This window comes from Pongo abelii, chromosome 18, assembly GCF_028885655.2.
Source record: "Pongo abelii isolate AG06213 chromosome 18, NHGRI_mPonAbe1-v2.0_pri, whole genome shotgun sequence".
NCBI classification, from domain to species: domain Eukaryota; kingdom Metazoa; phylum Chordata; class Mammalia; order Primates; family Hominidae; genus Pongo; species Pongo abelii.
In genome coordinates, this window is record NC_072003.2 from 66,888,951 (window position 1) to 66,908,473 (window position 19,523).

Below are 19,523 nucleotides of genomic sequence, written 5' to 3' on the forward strand. Positions count from 1 at the left end.
AGGACAGCTTTCCCCAAAGGCATGGAATGTGCTGGGTGGGGTGTATTCATCTCTGTCCCCTATGTCCCTTCCCCCAGGCACCCAGAATTGTACCTTGTACATAGTAGATCCTCAGTAAATGTTTGCTGACTTGAAAACATCTGAAATAAAAGGAAATGTGGGCACAGTAAATGGTGTGGAATCCTGGTCCACCCTAAGCCATCTGGCCCGCTTTCCCCTGCCTTCCATCCATCCAGCCCTGCCGGCTTCTCTGCAGGGTCGTCAGCCCATGCCTCCCGCAGCCCATCTCCCTCTGCCGGCTGGCTACCACCCTGACTGCCAGACACACTCCTAGCCACCCTGCCCTTCAGCCCACCTGAGGCTCAGAGCCTCCTACAGGCCAAGCCAAGCATTATTTGAAGTGACCTCTGAGTAGTCCCATCTCAAAGCTAAATGGAGGACTTAGTTTTCCCTCAGGGATTCAACTGGTGGTATTTTGGTTTTGCGTTTAGGGTTTTTTTTTTCTTCTGAGACAGGATCTTGCTCTGTTGCCCAGGCTGGAGTGCAGTGGCAACATCACAGCTCACTGTAACCTTGACCTCCTGGGCTCAAGTAATCCTCCCACCTCAGCCTCCAGAGTAGCTGGAAGTACAGGCACGCACCACCACACCTGGCTACTTTTTTTATTTTATTTTTATTTTTTTGTAAAGACAGGGTCCCACTATGTTGCCCAGGGTGGTCTCCAACTCCTGGACTCCGGACTCAAGAGATCCGCCAGCCTTGGCCTCCCAAAGTGCTGGGATTACAGGCGTGAGCCACCGTGCCTGGCCTTGCTTTGTTTTGTTTTTTTTTGTTTTTGAAACAGGGTCTTGCGCTGTTACCCAGGCTGGAGTGCCATGGCGCAATGATAGCTCACTGAAGCTTCAATCTCCTGGGCTCAAGTGATCCTCCTGCCTCAGCCTCCTGAGTAGCTAGAAACACAGCGGCGTGTTGCCATGCCTAACTATTTATTTTTTATTTTTGCAGAGACAGTCTCACTATGTTGCCCAGGCTGGTCTCCAACTCCTGGGCTCAAGCGATCTTCCCACCTTATCCTCCCAAAGCACTGAGATTACATGCATGACCCACTATCCCAGCCCTCACTTTCTTTTGCATGTCCCCAAAGATAGCAAATCTTTGTCCTTGTATTGTGGAAATTGTCAAAGGTCATCAGATCAAGCCCTGTGAATACGATTGGGCTGGATGGTTCTGCTCTGGGGCCACTCTCTGTGGCTTGCACATCAGCTCTCCAGTGACACCATCACCAGGGCAACTACTTTGAAAGGAATCCATGAATTTGGATTCCTAAATTCTGGCTCTCCTTTTGCCATCCCCAAACCTGAACAACCCTACACCTTCAGGAGTTTCCAAAGAGCAAAACAGAGGCATGCGACTGATCTGGTCCCACTGCCTGGCAGTGGCCACAGGCACCCCCAGCGCTGCTGTATCCCGGACTCTTGAGGCAGGAGGAGTCACCATCTGCAGCCAGGCACCCGCCACATACAGGCTTGGGGATGGCTCTGACTCCAAATCAGGATACCCCCTTGGCCCAGGAAGGGAGCACTTGTCTGAAGCTGTGGATGTGGGGATGGCGCTGCCAGGCAGACCTCCCTCGGCAGAGGCAGCATTCCGGAATAGACGCCCAGGCTGGCCCAGAGGCATGCCCAGGCCAGCCCACTCTTCACTGACGACATTTTCTCCTGCAGAGTTGGTGGCTACAAATTCCTTCGGCCCAAAAGATTTTGATTAAAAGGGCTGGGAGGTCGGAGAGAATCCAAGATGGGGCTCCCAGGCCCATGGATGGGACCAAGCACTGTCACCAGACCCCGGGATTTCTCTGGCTGTTGTTCCCCTCTCAGCACTTCTCTAGGAGACCAGATTGAAAGACATGTGGCTCTGTTCCCCAACAACGTGGCCAGCTGGCACCCTCTGACCTTGGCCAGTCAGCACTTATCGGAGCCCAGCCTGTGCACTTAGGATGTAAACAGATGAGACCAGGTGCCTGCCCTCAGGGGCTTCTTTTCTGGGACCCGGACAGACACGAACAGATACCAGGGCAGTGGATGAATGGACATTTTGGCAGCCCATGCAAGGGCCAGCCATCCAATGTGGCAGAACACAGGGTGGACAGGTGGCGGGGGTGGGGGGTGGGGGAAGAAGGGAATGGAGAGCAGGACCCAGTGAGAGATGGGACCGAAGGAGTTGTGGGGCTCAAATCACAGGGGTCTAGGAGGCCAGGTGAGGACACATGGGCACTGCTAGAAGAGCCACATGGAGGCAAAGCAGGCTGAAGGCATGAGAGTGACCCAATGGCTCAGGGTGCTTCGGAAAACTTTCTAGCCAGTGGGGAGGAGGGCACGGAGGAAGCGGCACCACAGCGGCCCAGCAGCCCTGTGCTCTGAGAGAAACTGGTCAGAAGGTGGCGGTGAAGCCCACAAGTTTCTTGCTGCCCACCTGGCTACCCCCAGCTGCATCTTTGCAAGGCTCAGAGGTACACGGCCTTGGGAAAACATTCTTCACGTACCTTCTGCTGCCACAGAACAAACCACAGAGAGTCAGGCTGGCCGGGATAAAGGGAAGACAGGAAGGAGGGTGTCCCGTGGCCTGGGTAAGCCAAGGACCCATCTGGCTTCTGAGGCAGGCAGGAGGGGCTGTGGAGGCCCCTCCCTTGTCCCCCACAAGGTGAAAGCCATTGGCAGGACGACAGTAATCTGTTCACGTTGACATTCACTTGCTAAAAGCCTTAGATGGTGTTTTCAATATAAGGTTAGGCTACCTTAATTATTATTATTGTTATTATTATTATTATTTAGACTGAGTCTCACTCTGTTACTCAGGCTGGAATACAGTGGTATGATCTCAGCTCACTGCAACCTCCACCTCCCAGGTTCAAGCGATTCTCCTGCCTCAGCCTCCCAAGTAGCTGGGATTACAGGCATGCACCACCATGTCCAGCTAATTTTTATGTTTTTAGTAGAGACAGGGTTTCACCATGTTGGCCAGGATGGTCTCAAGAACTCCTGACCTCAGATGACCCACCCAGCTTGGCCTCCCAAAGTGCTAGGATTACAGGCATGAGCCACCACGCCCTGCCTGGGTACCTTAATTTATATGCTTAAGTCAAATGAAGGAAATCTTAACATTTTAAGTTCTCATTACGAACTACATTATAGTTACATGAGTGACCCACTTTCCTCCTGCCCACCTCTGCTCCCAACAACAAAAAAAACATTTAGGAATGTTGTTCTGAAATTCATGCCTAGCACTCTCAAAGGAACCACACCAAGGTGAAAAGTACCAGCCCTGGAGAGACTGCGGGCATCCCTGGATTCCTGCAAGCTACCTGAGGGCTTCAGAATCAAGTTAATTACTAAAGAGGGTTTGCCAGGAGAGGACAAGGAACTGGGAGGGCAGGGTGATGGGGTCAGAGGAGAAAGTGACGGGGTTGAAGCAGGTGCTTGGAGTGCCCTGCACCACCAATGGGGAGACGCAGGTGGGATCAAAGGAAGAGGGCTGAGCCTGGAGTAGAGCCCTTTTCTGGTTCCCGAGCTGCCACTCACAGATTGAGGAACATTGGGGCAAATTTCACAGATCCACTTCTTTGGATCTCTTCTGTACTCATCTTTCAACAAAGTTCAGTGAAGCAATTTAGCAATGTCCAAGTCTGGCAAAACTTTAGAACACATATGCCCTTTGACCCAGACATTCCATTTCTAGGTATTTATCTTATACATATACTCACAAAGATTTATTGCAGCATTGTTTGCAATAATAAAGGACAAAAGACAATACAAATAAACTATGGCACATCCATACAATAAAATGCTAGGCAGCATCAAAAACAAGGGATAAAAAAAGAAAAAAAAAGGGATGAAGTAATCTTTGATACACAATTAAGTGAAAAAGCAAAATGAAGAACACTTGTAGATGGAGCTACCAAGTGAATAAAAACAAAGGGGGCCGGGCGCGGTGGCTCACGCCTGTAATCCCCACACTTTGGGAGGTCGAGGAGGGCAGATCACTTGAGGTCAGGAGTTTGTGACCAGCCTGGTCAACCTGGTGAAACCCCGTCTCTACTAAAAGTACAAAAATTAGCTGGGCGTGGTGGTGCGGGCCTGTAGACCCAGCTACCCGGGAGGCTGAGGCAGGCGAATCGCTTGAACCCAGGAGGCGGAGGTTGCAGTGAGCCGAGATCGCGCCACTGCACTCCAGCCTGGGCAACAGGCGAGACTCCGTCTCAAAAAAAACAAAAAACAAAAAAAGGCGGCGGGGATGGGTAGACATCTACATTCCTATATGCACAGATTTTCTCCAGAATGAAATGCAAGGAACCAAACACAGGAGCAACCCCTAGGAAGGAGATCTAGTGGTCCAAGAGCTGTAAGACAGAAATTGCATTTCCTGGTACTCCTTCGAACTGTTCAAATATATATATATTTTTATCACGAGCATGTACTGCTTTTGAAAAAAAAAGTATGTCAAATAATAAATGATTAGGGGATGTCACCTCCTGCCTTCCTGGCCCCACTGAGCTGCCTTGTGGACGAAACACAGTCGTGTGATCTAGAGCCCTGTTATCATGCCAGACAAAGAATTCCTGCCTAACAAGGGGGCTTGGTTTTAGTGAAATGTTTTCTCACTCTTGAAAGCAATTCTAAGACGCTCGGCTGCAGAGCTATGAGGAAAAGCCACAGAACTTCCTATGAACTGTTAGGGATCTTGTCAAAGCTGGAATCACACAACCAGACAACACAACAGAGGAGCTGCTAGGCAGGACCTGCTTCATCCTTGGCCACAGCCAACTCAGCTACCTGAGATTCCCAGAACCCGAAGGGAAAGTGCACTCCACAGGAAACTTTTGTTCCCATGCATCTTGTCCTTTTGCTAGAGGACTTGTGGTTTCCATGTGAGAGATTTTCTTCTCTTTTCTTTCACTTCTTTTTTTTTTTTAAGATGGAGTTTCGCTCTTGTTGCCCAGGCTAGAGTGCAGTGGCGCGATCTTGGCTTACTGCAGCCTCTGCCTCCTGGGTTCAAGTGATTCTCCTGCCTCAGCCTCCCGAGTAGCTGGGATTACAGGTGCCCGCCGCCACGCCTGGCTACTTTTTGAATTTTTTTTAGTAGAGACAGGGTTTCACCACGTTGGCCAGGCTGGTTTCGAACTCCTGACCTCAGGTGATCCACCCGCCTCGGCCTCTTAGCCACTGCACCCAGCCTACTTTTTTTTTTTTTAAGAGACAGGATCCTGCTTTGTTGGCTAAGCTGGAGTGCAGCGGTGCGATCATCGTTCACTGTAACCTCAAACTGGTGAGTTTATGCAAGCCTCCCACCTTGGCCTCCCAAAGTGCTGGGATTACAGGTGTAAACGACCGTGCCCAGTCGGGAGATTTTCTATCTATGAGTATTCCTAAATGAACTTTCTGTTTCCCCCAGAATCTGCTTTTGAAATAATTCTCACTGAGATTTAACAGATGCCCAGTTGAACTACCTAAGGGAAGCTAGAAAGAAAACACTTCACGGTACACAGTTTTTTACAGTGCAAAAAGTCATTTACAAAAGATTCTTTAGGGACGAGTAGTTTGTTTATTAAAATTCCTCACAGGTGCCAGAGAAGTCTCTGGCCTTAAAATTCTGAGAAGCAGCTCTAGCTCAACTAACGGATGCACATCACACAACTACCAAAAAGTAAACTGGAACTTCAAGCTGTTCCCAAAGACCTCTCAAGTCACTGGTCTCAGATGTGGCTGGGCCCTCGCTTTCTCTCTCATAAACAACAGGTGGAAGTCTGATGCTGGTTGGACACAGTGGCTCATGCCTGTAATCCCAGAACTTTGGGAAGCCGAGGCGGGCAGATCACCTGAGGTCAGGAATTCGAGACCAGCCTGGCCAACATGGTGAAACCCTGTCTCTACTAAAAATACAAAAATTAGCCGGGCATGGTCGTGGGTGCCTGTAATCCCAGCTACTGGGGAGGCTGAGGCAGAAGAATCTCTTGAACCCAGGGGGTGGAGTTTGCAGTGAGCCAGGATCATGCCATTGCACTCCAGACTGGGCAACAGAGCGAGACTCTGTCTCAAAAAAAAAAAAAAAAAAGTCTGATGCTATGGCAAGAAAAGCTTGAAACCCCAATTATTCCTGAGTTGACATGGTTTGCAAACATTTTCTGTGCCATTCTCCTCCTGAAGCAACCACTGCAAATTGTTTGGGATCCAAATGAAGCCAAGGAAAGGGGACAAGAAGGAGGGAGTAACACAGAATAGAAACAAGGCCAATGAAGAGAGGCCAAGGTTGTTGATTTCAACCAGGAAATCAACTCATATGACTGCAGGAGCCAGCCTTGGGGAGCACCCACCACGCAACAGTCATTAAGAACAAAGTTGTGACAGAACAAAGAAAGAAAAACAAAAACAAAACAAAACAACCTGGCTAATTAAGCACCACTGTTGCTTTTACTGCAACTCATGGTGATTATCTGTTTACAAACCCGTCTCCCACAGTGAACCACCAGTTCCACAAAAGCAGAGACCACCCCTCACCCGTGTCTGAACCCAGCTCTCCTTCAGTAAAGGAAGTCAAGCCACTTTTTTACCATCTCTGCTGTCATTACCCCAATCCAAACCTCCAGCATCGCTCTCCTACAGTGTTTCCATGATAATAACCAACACCAGCATTTAGAGGGCACTTATTCTGTGCCAGGCACTGCTTCAATGGAATTCACTCATTCAATCCTCATAGAGCTCTAGGGAAGGTCCTATCATTTCCAACTGTTCTTGTAGATCCCTGTAGTCACTGATTTCAGATGTGACTGGCCTCTCACTTCCTCATAAAAAACATGCAGAACACCCACTCCCATCATGAGGACACTGAGGCTCAGAGACACTAAATGAGTTATTTTAGGAGGCACAGCTAGATTGGCAGAACTAGGATGGCCCTCAGCTGACTTCCCGGTATGTCTGTCACAACCATGCTGCTCAGCAGCCAGAGTGAAGTGAGCTTTTCAAACGTGAAACTCATTCAAACTCTTATTTGGGAGGCCAAGGCGGCTGGATCACCCGAGGTCAGGAGTTCAAGACCAGCCTGGCCAACATGTTGAAATCCTGTTTCTACTAAAAATAACAAAATTAGCTGGGTGTGGTGGCAGGCGCCTGTAATCCCCGACTCGGGGGACTGAGGCAGGAGAATCGCTTGAACCCAGGAGGTGGAGGTTGCAGTGAGCCGAGATTGTGCCATTGCAGTCCAGCCTGGGTGACAGAGCGAGACTCCGTCTCAAAAATAAAAATAAAAATAAACAAAACATAAAAAACTCTTCTGCCGGTTGCAGTGGCTCACACCTGTAATCCCAGCACTTTGGGAGGCTGAGGCAAGAGGATCCCTTGAGACCAGGAGCTCGAGACCAGCTTGGGCAAAATAGTAAGACCTCATCTCTACCAAAACCTTAAAAAATTAGCTGAGTGTGGTGGCAGGTATCTGTAGTCTCAGCTACTTGGGAGGCTGAGATGGGAGGATCACTTGAGCCCGGGAGATGGAGACTGCGGTGACCCATGTTCACACCACAGCACTCCAGCCTGGGTGACAAAGGGGGACCTTGTCTCCAAAAAATAAAAAATTGGCCGGGAACGGATCCCAACACTTTCGGAGGCCGAGGCAGGTGGATCACCTGAGGTCAGGAGTTCGAGACCAGCCTGGCCAACATGGTGAAACCCCATCTCTACTAAAAACACAAAACTTAGCCAGGCATGGCGGCGGGCGCCTGTAATCCCAGCTACTCGGGAGGCTGAGGCAGCAGAATGGCTTGAACCCGGGAGGCGGAGGTTGCAATGACCCGAGTCGTGCCACTGCACTCCATCCAGCCTGGGTGACAAGAGCGAAACTCCGTCTCAAAGAAAAAAAAGAAAAAACTAAAACTCTTCCCATGGTTTCCTTTTAAAGCAGACCCTCCATGACCAACCCCTCCATTTCAATACCAGAGAGCCTAACCCGACCTGAAATCACTTTAGTCATGTATGACATCCGCTTCCCAGCCCCCTTCCTTAATGCTCTGGGTTCTGGAGACGGGCCACGTCTGTGCGGAGTCCTCTGTGCCCACGCCTGGCACAGAGCCTGGCAAAGAGTAAGCGCTCAAGGAAGATCTGTGAACTTGATGCATGCTAAAAGGAAGCCCCGCGTTTCTGCCCGGGCCCTGGAACGCAGGCCACCGGCTCCAGGCGGAAGCGAGCCCAAAGCCGGCCAGGCGGCAGCATGCGCTACTCCGTGGCTCAAGCCAGGCTCCGAGGTGAGAAACCGGGCGGGGACTCCTCACCTGCGCGCCGCGGAGGCCGTGCCAGATGGGCCCTGCCAAGGTCAGCCAGAGGTTCGGGCCCCACGCCTGGCCTTCCACCCTCCCCGGGGCAGCCGCGCCTCAGACCCTCGCGGTAGGGACGGTCCCCGGGACTGGGCGGCAACGCGCCCGGGAGCGGGGCCTCATCCCGGACGGAGACTGGGCCGGTGAGTCCTCGGGCTCTAGCTCTGGCTCCGGCTCCGGCTCCGGCTCCAGCAGGCTGGAGGGGCGGCCAGGCCAGACCCAGACTGGCTGGGCCTCGTCCGGCGCTGGGCCCGTTCCCCTGACAACGGCGCGGGCTACGGCGCCCCACAGCGGCCAAACCGCGCTGCGTCACTCCGCGCCGGTCCCCCTGCCGGGGCGGGGCTTGCCAGGGACCCCCTTGGTGCCCCAGTCGGCCCATTCCCAGATTCTTCGTAACCTTTCGTCTAGAAAATCCACTTTTCCCTACTCCCGAGTCACAGCGTGTCTCCCCGAAATCCTAACATCTCAAAAGCGCCCCCTTCCAGTTTCCGTCCTGAGACCACCGCTCTCAAGAAGAGACCTACCCCAACCCCAGTCAACCTGCACACTTCAATGAGCATATGTGCTGGAACATCCATGGTATCCCGACCCTTCCGGGAGCTTACAGGTTAAGGGGCAAACAGATCAAGACAAATAAATTACACCACTAAAAATGCAGGTACCCCAGAATATAAAGCGAGAAGTGTAAGAGCTTAAAATAAGAAGCACAAAATATCTCATGTATTTATTGCCTTTAAATCAAGCAAAAATCAAGCCCCAATCTTCCAGGCTGATGGGAAATTCAGTCTTTTTCTATTTTTTAAACTGGTCTCTGTTACCCAGGCTGGAGTGCAGTGGCACGATCACGGCTCTCTGCAGCCTCGAACTCCTGGGCTCAGGCGATCCTCCCGCCTCAGCCTCCAGAGTAGCTGGGACTACAGGCGAGCACCACCACGCCCGACTAATTTTCGCATTTCTTTGTAGAGGCGTGGTTTTGCCATGTTGCCCAGGCTGGTTTCCAACTCCTGAACTCAAGCGACCCGCCCACCTCAGCCTCCAAAAGTGCTAGGATTACAGGCGTGAGCCCCTGCCCGGCCAAGAAATTCAGTCTCAGTCTCCACTGGACTCCTCTTAGCTAGGTAATTCCAAAGGACTCATGTTTTCCTACAGCAAAAAACAACAATCAAAAACAAACAAGCAAAAAACCCTCTGGTCAGAGTTTTGTCTGGTACTGAGGCCACAGCCATTGCTCCAGTCCACAAAGATTTTCAGGTTTGGGCTCTATGAGGCCATCCCTGATGAGGCCCCTGCCTCTCCCTGGGGCTACCAGGGACAGACACCTGCTTCCTCTGCTCCATAGCCTGCAGCCTCCCTTCCCTTTCTCTAGCTGGGAGACTTCCCTGCTAACTTGGTTTCCCTAAAAGTCCCCTCTCCTCTTCTCTTGGGGACACTCAGAATGGAATTTTCTATGAGCTCAGGCTTTCTCAAAAGACAGGAAGACACTTTGTCTTCTGCTATCTGTCCTGTGCACATCTCCAAGGCAGATATGACAGATAGGGAAAGAAAACATCCTTATCTCTAAAATGTATAAGTCACAAGCATACTTATTGTATGTTTTATTAGGCAACATAACTACTCCTGCTCTGTCACATGACAGGTGTGTGGGTCCTTGTGCAAGTGACATAACCTATTACTTAAATTCTTGTTTTCAAGACTGATAAACTCAAACTCAATGTGAGATAAATATCAATGCTATTCTGGCTTCAGAGTACAAGCTGACTACTTAACTCTTATCTGGAATTGGAAAACTTCGGGTCAAACAGAGATCATGACCCAGAAATCAAGGTGGAGGATGAGGCTGGATGCAGTGGCTCACACCTGTAATCCCAGCACTTTAAGGAGGCTGAGGCAGGAAAATCACTTGAGGCCAGGAGTTTGAGACCAGCCTGGGAAACATAGAGAGACTCCCATCTCTACAAAAGATGAAAAAAATAGCTGGGGCTGGTGGCCTGTGCCTATAGTCCCAGCTACTCACGAGGCTGGGGCAGGAGAATAGAATCACTTGAGTTCAGGAGTTCAAGACTGCAGTGAATTACCATCATGCCACTGCACTCCAGCCTGGGTAAGAGTAAGATCTTATCTCTCAGCTGGTCTCAGTGGCTCACGCCTGTAATCCCAACACTTTGGGAGGCCGAGGCAAGTGGATCACAAGGTCAGGAGATCGAGACCATCCTGGCTAACATGGTGAAACCCCATCTCTACTAAAAGTACAAAGTAAGCCAGGCGTGATGGCACGTGCCTGTAGTCCCAGCTGCTGGGGAGGCTGAGGCAAGAGAATGGCTTGAACCCAGGAGGCAGAGGTTGCAGTGACCCAAGATCGCACCACTGCACTCCAGCCTGAGTGACAGAGTCGAGTGAGACTCTGTCACAAAAAAAAAAAATCTTACCTCTCTCTTTTTTTTTTTTTTTTGAGACGGAATCTCGCTCTGTCTCCCAGGCTGGAGTGCAGTGGCGCGATCTGAGCTCACTGCAACCTCCACCTCCCGGGTTCAGGCGATTCTCCTGCCTCAGCCTCCTGAGTAGCTGGGATTACAGTTGCCTGCCACCATGGGATTGCAGGCATGGGCCACTGTGCCCAGTCAGATTTTATCTCTTTAAAAAATAATAATAAATAAATAAATGTTTTAAAAAAACAAGGTGGGACTGGGCATGGTGGCTCACACCTGTAATCTGAGCACTTTGGGAGGCCAAGGCAGGCAGATCACTAGAGGTCAGGAGTTTGAGACCAGCCTGGGCAACATGACGAAATCCTGTCTCTATCAAAAATACAAAAATTGGCCGGACATGGTGGTCTGCACCTGTAATCCCAGCTACTCGGGAGGCTGAGGTGGGAGGATCGCTTGAACCCAGGAGGCAGAGGTTGCAGCAAGCCAAGATTGTGCCATTGCACTCCTTACAGGCGACAGAACAAGACTCTGTCTCTAAATAAATAAATAAATGCAAATACAAATAAAAATTAAAAAACAAAGTGAAAGATGAGTCCAAATATTCCCATAATAAGGGGAGGGACCCAAAATACCCTGGATCCACTTGACTCAGGGGCTTCTCTCCTGGATGTCCCATTGGCGTCTGGGATGTAACACATCCCCACATGCCCTCTTTGTCCTTGCCACAAACCTGCTCCTCCCCTTGGGCCCTCTGAAGGGCACCACCATCTACCCAGTGAGCCCATCTATACGCTTAGGCATCTTCCCGTGTCTCTCCTGCTAGTCCTTGCCCACCTAAACCAGATAGTGCCTGTGACCAGGCTGCCCTCACTCTGAAACACATTCTGTGTCCATTCTTCCTATTCCACCCCAGCCCAGACCACCAGCATCTTCCTTGCTGAGCCTGCAGCAGCCTCCAGTTCTCCCTAACATCAGCCTGCCCACTTCCGGCCCATCCTCTTCTCAGTTGCCAGACTATCCTTCCTTCTCTTTATTTGTTAGAGGAGGTGGTAGTCTCAATAATAGCTCCACAAAGATGTCATCGCCCTAATCCCTGGAACCTTCGAATGTGTTACGTGATATATCAAAGGGGATTTTGCAGATGAGATGAAGTTAAGATCTCAAGATGGAAGAGATTATCCCAGGTTATCTGAGTGAGCTCAATGTAGTCACAAAGGTCCTTATAAGAGGGAGGCAGGAGGGTCACATGGGAGAAGGACCACGTAACGACAGAGGTCAGAGAGATTTGAAGGTGCTACACTGTGGGCTTTGAAGATGGAGGAAGGGGCCTGAGCCAAGGAATTCAGGCAGCCTCTAGATGCTGGAAAAGCCTAGGGGGCAGACCCTCCTCTAGAGGCTCCAGAAGGAATCAGCCTGCTGTTACCTCAACTCTAGCCCAAGGGGACCCATTTCCAACTTCTGACCTCAAGAACTGTCAAGACGACACAACTGGCAGTCATTTGTTTCAGCAGCGATAGGAAATGGATACAGTGGTTTGCAAACAGGGTTAAGTGCACATATATATGCCCAGTGAAAGCTGTTTTCAATTGAAACAAAAATCCAAGAGACAGCTCAGATTCCTTTGACATCTTTTATTTTTTGAGTGGGCGGGGCAGGGATGGTTGAGGGGACGGGGTGTGAGTTCTCTCTCTGTCACACGGCCTAGAGCAGAGTGCCGTGATCTCGGCTCACTGCAGCCTCCGTCTCCTGGGCTCAAACGATCCTTCCACCTCAGCCTCATGAGTAGCTCGGACTACAGGCATACACCATCACACCCGGCTCGGGTTTTTTTTTTTTTTTTTGTACTTGTGGTACAGACAGGGTCTTGCTATGTTGCCCAGGCTGATCTCAAACTCCTGAGCTCAAGCCATCCGCCCACCTCAGCCTCCCAAAATGCTGGGATTACAGGCGTGAGCCATGGCGCCTGTCCTCCCTTGACATCTTTTTGCATGACCCCAAGCCAGGCTCTGTGAGAAGATGATTCTCTCACCCCAAATCTGCTTTTGAAAAGCATAGGCAGTTTGATCATGCTTTGCTTTTTTTTTTTTTTTTTTTTTTTTTGAGATGAAGTCACCCAGGCTGGAGTGCAGTGGCGCAGTCTTGGCTCACTGCAACCTCCACTTCCCAGGTTCAAGCAATTCTCCTGCCTCAGCCTCCTGAGTAGCTGGGATTACAGGCGTGCACCACCACACTCAGCTAATTTTTGTATTTTTAGTAGAGTTGGGGTTTCACCAGGTTGACCAGGCTGGTCTCGAACTCCTGACCTCAAATTGATCATGCTCTTTCTGAGTCTGTGATCCTTGTGTGGTCCCCAATCCAGAAGCTGACACTGCGCAGGGCATCACCGACTGAGGAAAGTCACACGTTGCCTGGCAGGTGCCAGAGAAATCTTTCTAATGTGAAAACACCACCTCATCAACCTTGCTTAAGAGATTCCAGGGCTCCCTTTTGCCCTTAGGATCAACTGAAATGACAAAGTGTGGCTTCCAATGCCCTGCTGGGCAGGCTTCTGGTATGTGGAGCTTCTTCCTGTCCTCTGTGACGATTCTGCAGCTCCTGGAACCGGCAACATCTGTTTTCACCCTCAGGCTTCTTCCCACAGGGTTCTCTTTAACTTGTGTTGTTCCAGCTCCTCCCGACAACACCCCCTCCCCAACCCGGCCAATTTCTATGAAAACTTGAGACCATTTTATAGAAGTCAGCCCCTTGGGCAGGACTTGTTCCTAGCCAGAGCTGCAGCCAGTGATTTGCAAGGCAGGTCTGCCCAGGATAGAACAGCCAGGGGCCACAGAGAGAAAAAGGCTAACTGTGGTTTTCCAGGTGTGCACACACACATGTGAGCTGACCTACAGGGCTCCGGGGAGCTGCCAGAGGAGACTCCACAGGGGCAAAGCCGGATCAGCCCACCCTGGGCCTGAACCGACAGATACGTCCATAATTAGAGTCAGTGTGATCCCAGGGTTCCGGGCACTATTCACCTGTCCCAGGGCAGGTTAGTGGTTCAATCTTAATGGTGCCAGTTATAAGATGGTGACCTTGGGTAATTTTTTTTTTTTTTTTTTGAGGCGGCTTCTTGCTTTGTCACCCAGGCTGGAGTGCAGTGGCACAATCTCGGCTCACTGCAACCTCCACCTCCCAGGTTCAAGCGATTCTCCTGCCTCAGCCTCCTGAGTAGCTAAGATTACAGGTGCCCACCACCATGCCTGGCTAATTTTTGTTTTCGTTTTGCTTTTTTTTTTTTTTTTTAGTAGAGACAGGGTTTCACCATGTTGGCCAAGCTGGTCTCCAACTCCTGGCCTCAGGCGACCCGCCCGCCTCAGCCTCCAAAAGTGCTGGGGATTACAGGCATGAGCCATTGCACTCGGCCATAAATTCTTCAACTTTAATAATCTCAATTTGCTTTTATTTGAAATGGGGGTAACAATAGCTACTGCCTAGGGCTGTGATGAGGCCTGAAAATGTGGCCATGCGTATAGAGCACCCAAAGAGTGCTCGATGGGTAGTAGTCACGGGTGCCTCCCATCCAGACCGTCCTTGTCTTTCTACCAGGAAGTGATGCTGTCTGCATCATCAATGAGTGGAATTAAATTTAATTATTAAATTAGACTGGGTGGGAGATGATCAGCCACAGCTCTCACTCTCTGGGCCCACTTCGTCTGGGTCACAGTACCCTCTCCAATGGGCCCTGGATGACTCAGCCCATCCACTTGGCTTGTCTTCATGGCCACCAGCATCTCTTGCCCTGGCCTTCTGACTGGCTCTTGATTTCCACGGCCCTCCCTGTCCCGGTCCCCACCCCTATCAGTCCATTCTCCTTACAGCCTGTGGCTGTCTTAGAACAAAAACAAAATTTTAAAAACCCACGCCAAGCTGATTCTTTTACTTCCCGCTTACAACCCTCGACAACACTCCCCACTCCTTAGGGAGAGGTATTTCCATATACCATGAAATTGGAATAGAAACCTCCTCCTCACTGTGGCCACCGCAGTCTCCAGGACCTTGCATGCCCCCTGGCTCAGGCTGACCACAGCTCTGTCTATCCCACGGCCTTTGCATTTGAAGCTCACACTACCTGGAAACTTAACTTCCTCTGGGAAAGCCCTCTGTGGTCCCCAGAATAGAGACCATCACTCCCATAGCACCATGGGACTCTGCTTTCTCGTTCCTTCTGTCCGGGTCTCCTTGATTGTGTAATGATCTGATAAGGGCCTGTCCCTCCAGTCAGACAGAAGAGGAGGGAATTATTATTCCTCCTACAGGAGGGAATTATTATTCCTCCCACAGAGGAGGAATAATGTTTGTATTGTTTACTATTGCTTCCCTAGCACAGAGCCCAGAACATACTAAGCACTCAAGAAATGTGTGTTGAGGCCGCTGTAATCCCAGCACTTACTAAGCCCAGAACATACTAAGCCCAGAACATACTAAGCACTCAAGAAATGTGTGTTGAGGCTGCTGTAATCCCAGCACTTACTAAGCCCAGAACATACTAAGCCCAGAACATACTAAGCACTCAAGAAATGTGTGTTGAGGCTGCTGTAATCCCAGCACTTTCGGAGGCCAAGGTGAGAGGATTGTTTGAGCCCAGGAGTTCAAGACCAGGCTGGGCAACATAGCAAGACCCTGTGTTTACAAAAAAATTTAAAAATTAGCGGTGCATGATGACACATGCCTGTAGTCCAAGCTACTCAGGAGGCTGAGAAGGGGAGGATCCCTGGAGCCCAGGAGTTCGAGGCTGCAGTGACCTATGAGTGACTGCACCACTGTAGCCTGGGCAACAAAGCAAGACTCTGTCTCTAAAAATAATAATCATAAAGAAAGAAAGGTCAAACACATGAAGAATAAAAAAAGATAGCGCTACTTATAGGAATTCTTCTGTGAAGCCTTGTGTAAATAACCAAATTGTTTTTGTGTAAAAATGGACTTTCCTATATTATCCCACCTCTTCAACATAGTAAATCTATTTTTTCCACGTCTCCTGTTAAGCTTTTTGTAAAATTTGCTGCATTCAAGGCACTTTCCTCCCATTAATTTTCTTCCCTGTTAAGTGATTTTTACAACCACTTCATGCTTTAAGAAAGAAGTGCCATTTAGTATTTAAAATATTCTCTCAGCTTCCTTGGTGAGATCTTTGGCAACCTTCCTACTGTTGATTGTAACCGGTGCGACTTGGAACATGATGTCACTCTTCCAGAACTCTTCTCAGACCTAGATAAAACTTACTCTGTGTCACCAGTTGGGGACAAGGTGTTTGGAAACAGTACCTTATGCAACAGAACTGCTGGAGGGCCGCCCCTCAGAGGCAAATGAAATAAAAATCATGGTGTGTGGAAAATGTGCCCGCAGAGTCCTAGGAACCAAAGATTTTAAAGATTCTCTGCCAGTAATTCAGTTTTTATTTTATGTTTCTTGGAAAACTGAAGTCTTGTATTTACCACGTGTCACCTAAGATGCAGAAAGGGGGGAAAAAGTGATCCTGGCTGGTGAAGATTTCCATTTCAATGGCAGCCTGGTCCAAGCTGTTCTCTTGCAACTGACTCCCGCCTCTCCCCCACCAGCCCCCTCCCGCCCCTGCACAGGCTCCCTGGGGAGGGGTATTTCCTTTCAGTATGAAATCTGTCTTTTTGCTCGCTCATTTCTATGGGGAATGGCACATCCATGCAAAGTTGTTGGCTTATTTTATTTCAAAAATGTGCTGGCCTCAGACACCTGAAGTTTTCCTCGAATACTTTAAAGCAAATTATGTGCCGGAACCTCTCAGACCTGCTCTCACCGGAATTTCCTTTGAGTGTTCATATCTCAGAGCCTTATGTAACCTGACACAATTATCTGAAAAAGCTTGGGATCCAAAAGAAAGGTGTTTTGAGCTAGGAATGAAGGTCAGAGCTGGGAAAGAAGTGCTCTCTCCTGCCTGGGGACTGGGTCACACTTCACTACGACAATGCCCAATTCACGTTCCAAAGAAAAAATACTAAACCTCTGGCAGGGTGACCAGTGGGTACACTCGCCTCATTTCTCTGAACAAGGAATCACTTAATGAGGGCTCCCGGGGCATTACAAAGCCTTGGACCTGGCTGGCGGTTAAAAATATTTCGATAACCACCTCCAGCTTCTGGCCTTCCCAGGATGGAAGCTGGAGTGGCTTGGGCCCCTTTGGGAGAATAACCCCTCCACTGACTGCAAAAATCAACCCAGCTGGAGAGTTGGGGTCTCATGCCGGAGGTCAGTGCTGCAAATGGGGTATAGGTGGGGGTCTGGAATTCACATTTTTATACCAAGTGGTTGGTCTAGGTGATTTGACTCAAGCCCGGCCCAAGACTCCCCTGCCCCAGCCCACTCCCAACACAAGGGGGAAGGAGAGCGAGGACATTAACTGTAAGTACAGACCTAAAACTGGGGGCAACCAGGAGATGACCCTGCATTCTGGAAAGCCCTCAGGCCAAGAAGCTCTTTTTCTTCTCTTTGAGAAATATCAACCCTGCTCGATATTTGCATACCAGCGGTGAGGGACCTCCACGGAGCAGAGGCACCACTCATAGGTGGTTGACTTTTCAAGGAATTCGCTGAAGAAAATTGTAGGCAAGGCTGTGAACAAAACCCCCCTCCATCTGGTTTTAGTTTATTTAAAAAAACAACACACACAGGCCTCCCCACCAGCAATCAGAAGACAGCCACAGCTTCCCCAGGGGGCGTATTAGCCACCAGGGGTGGGGCTGAATTATGTATATGCAAATAAATTAAAACAGCCAGCCAACAGCAACTAATTTTTGTATCTTTTGCAGTTGTTCTGCCAAGAAAAGGCCTGAATCGGGGTGATGGGAGCTGTAAGGAGACAAGCTTTGGAATGAGTTTTAACAATCAAGTTGCCTTAATTCCATCATTGGGAGACTTGTTTTTAATCGAGCAGCAAATAGCAAAAGGTCAGTAGCCTTATCCTTATGTATAGGATAAGGATAATGATACCTACTTCATAGTGATGACATGAGGATAGTAAATAAAATAAAGACCAAGCAAGCTAAGCACAAGGACTGGCATGCCACAAACACACAACCACACTGGAGGATACAAGATGGATCCTAGAAGGATTTCATCCAGAGTCTATCAAGCTCTCCCTCCAAATGCTCTCAGCTGGGGCTTGCTTTCCACCTGGGACTGGTCCAGAAAGCCCTGCAGAGCATACTCTCTCTGTTTCCCAAACTCAAGGACCCTAATCCCCAAACATCTGCCTTTAATCCTGGAGACAGTAAAAGTTCAGAGGAGGGTGCCAGACACAGGCTGAAAACACAAGTGATGCTCCTGGCTTTCTGTGTCTTACTGCCCCCTCTCTCTGGTAACTGGAGGGGAGGTTTCCTTCAGTTCTGTAACTGAAGGGCCTGGTTTCCAGGTGCCCAGCCCAGATGAGATAGCTCTGAAAAATGGTGGAGGCAGGGGGGAGTTCAGTTCATGCCTAGGGTAATCAGAGGGGAGTCGGCAACCTCCAGGGCTCCCACACTACAGGAGCAATGTGCTGGAGCCCACAGGCTTCCACCTGCCTTGGGGCTTAGCCTTTGCATGTTCAGGGGTGCCTCAAGCTCAGTTTGTTTGAACAGACCTCTGCTCTGTCCCTCATCTGGATGCAGGAACAAGACTCCCAGCCTCAAGGATCACTTGAAGCCAGCAGTTCAAGACCAGCCTGGGCAACATAGTGAGACCCCTGTCGCTACAAAAAATTTAAAAAACAATAGCCAGGTGTGGTGGTGAGTGCCTGTAGTCCCAGCTGCTATGGAAGCCTGAGATGGCAGGATCGCTTGAGCCCAGGAGTTCAAGGCTGCAGTGAGCCATGATTGTGCTACTGTACGCCAGCCTGGGTGACAGAGCAAGACTCCATCTCTAATTAAAAGTAATAATAATAATAATAAATTAATAATCATAATAAAACTTAAAAGTGAGAATAATAATTTAGTCAGCCTCCACTCTTCCCTAGATCCATTTCCTGTCCACCTGGGATGGGGGTCTCATTTGCTCAAAACCATTCCAAGCTCTCCTTTGCCCTCAGGATGAAGTCTAAGATGCCATAGGTGACCAACACAGCCCCGCATTAACACAGTTCTCAAGAGCCCAGACTTTGGGTTCAGGTACACCTGAGTTTGAACCTGGGGGCTGATCCAAGACTCCAACACAAGTGGAACTTGAGAGCTTGAGCAATTCCCTTCATTTCTGGAAGCCTCAGTTTCCTTGAATGTAAAATGGTGATAATGACAACTACTATAAAGGCTATGATGAGGTATCCGCACCCAACCCAGGGCTTGGGACACAGCAAGAGATTTGGAGGCCAGTGCATGGCATGAAGGTTGAGGATGTGGTGCGGCATGATGGCTGCCAGGACCAGCTTTAGACATGCTGAGGCTGAGGGGCCTATGTGTGTCCAAGGGAAGTGTCCAGGGGCAGCTGGACATGTGGGCCTGTGGTCAAAAGGGAGGGCTTGGCCAGAAAGCAAGCAGGGAGGTCGCCAGCACGTGAGCAGAAAGATGAGCTCATGGTGTGGGGAGGGCCGAGGGTGAGGCCTCCACAGCCAGAGCTTCACCCACAAGGAAGAGAAGCTGGAGAAGGAGGCTGAGAAGGAGAGGCAGTGAGGTAGGAGGAAACCCAGCAGCCGTGGCTTCGCAGGCACCCAAGGGAGACAGGGCTTGGGGCAGGAAAGAGAGGCCAGCAGGGCCGAGGCT

The 19,523-nt window shown here is 49.9% G+C and overlaps 1 protein-coding gene and 1 long non-coding RNA gene across 16 annotated transcripts in view; one reads left to right on the plus strand and one right to left on the minus strand.

The window, feature by feature from the left end:
* Positions 1-8,644, minus strand: part of ZDHHC1 (zinc finger DHHC-type containing 1) — a 22,071-nt gene extending 13,427 nt beyond the window's left edge. For 5 of the 15 annotated variants that reach the window (XM_054534961.2, XM_063717343.1, XM_054534963.2 and 2 more), the window contains exons 1-2: positions 7,998-8,136; positions 94-140 (exon numbers count right to left, since the gene is read on the minus strand). In XM_054534961.2, the coding sequence (XP_054390936.1) occupies positions 94-102 (9 nt within the window). In that variant the 5' untranslated portion in view covers positions 103-140; positions 7,998-8,136. Of the gene's footprint in view, positions 1-93; positions 141-7,997; positions 8,137-8,314 lie in introns of those variants that run through there. The other 10 variants (XM_054534959.2, XM_063717342.1, XM_054534962.2 and 7 more) reach the window with 7 other exon arrangements.
* On the plus strand, positions 8,167-18,750 carry LOC134760406 (uncharacterized). Its single transcript, XR_010137788.1, has 3 exons — positions 8,167-8,287; positions 17,604-17,741; positions 18,441-18,750. It is a non-coding gene; the product is annotated as an uncharacterized LOC134760406 (long non-coding RNA).
* Positions 18,751-19,523: the final 773 nt, after the last annotated feature.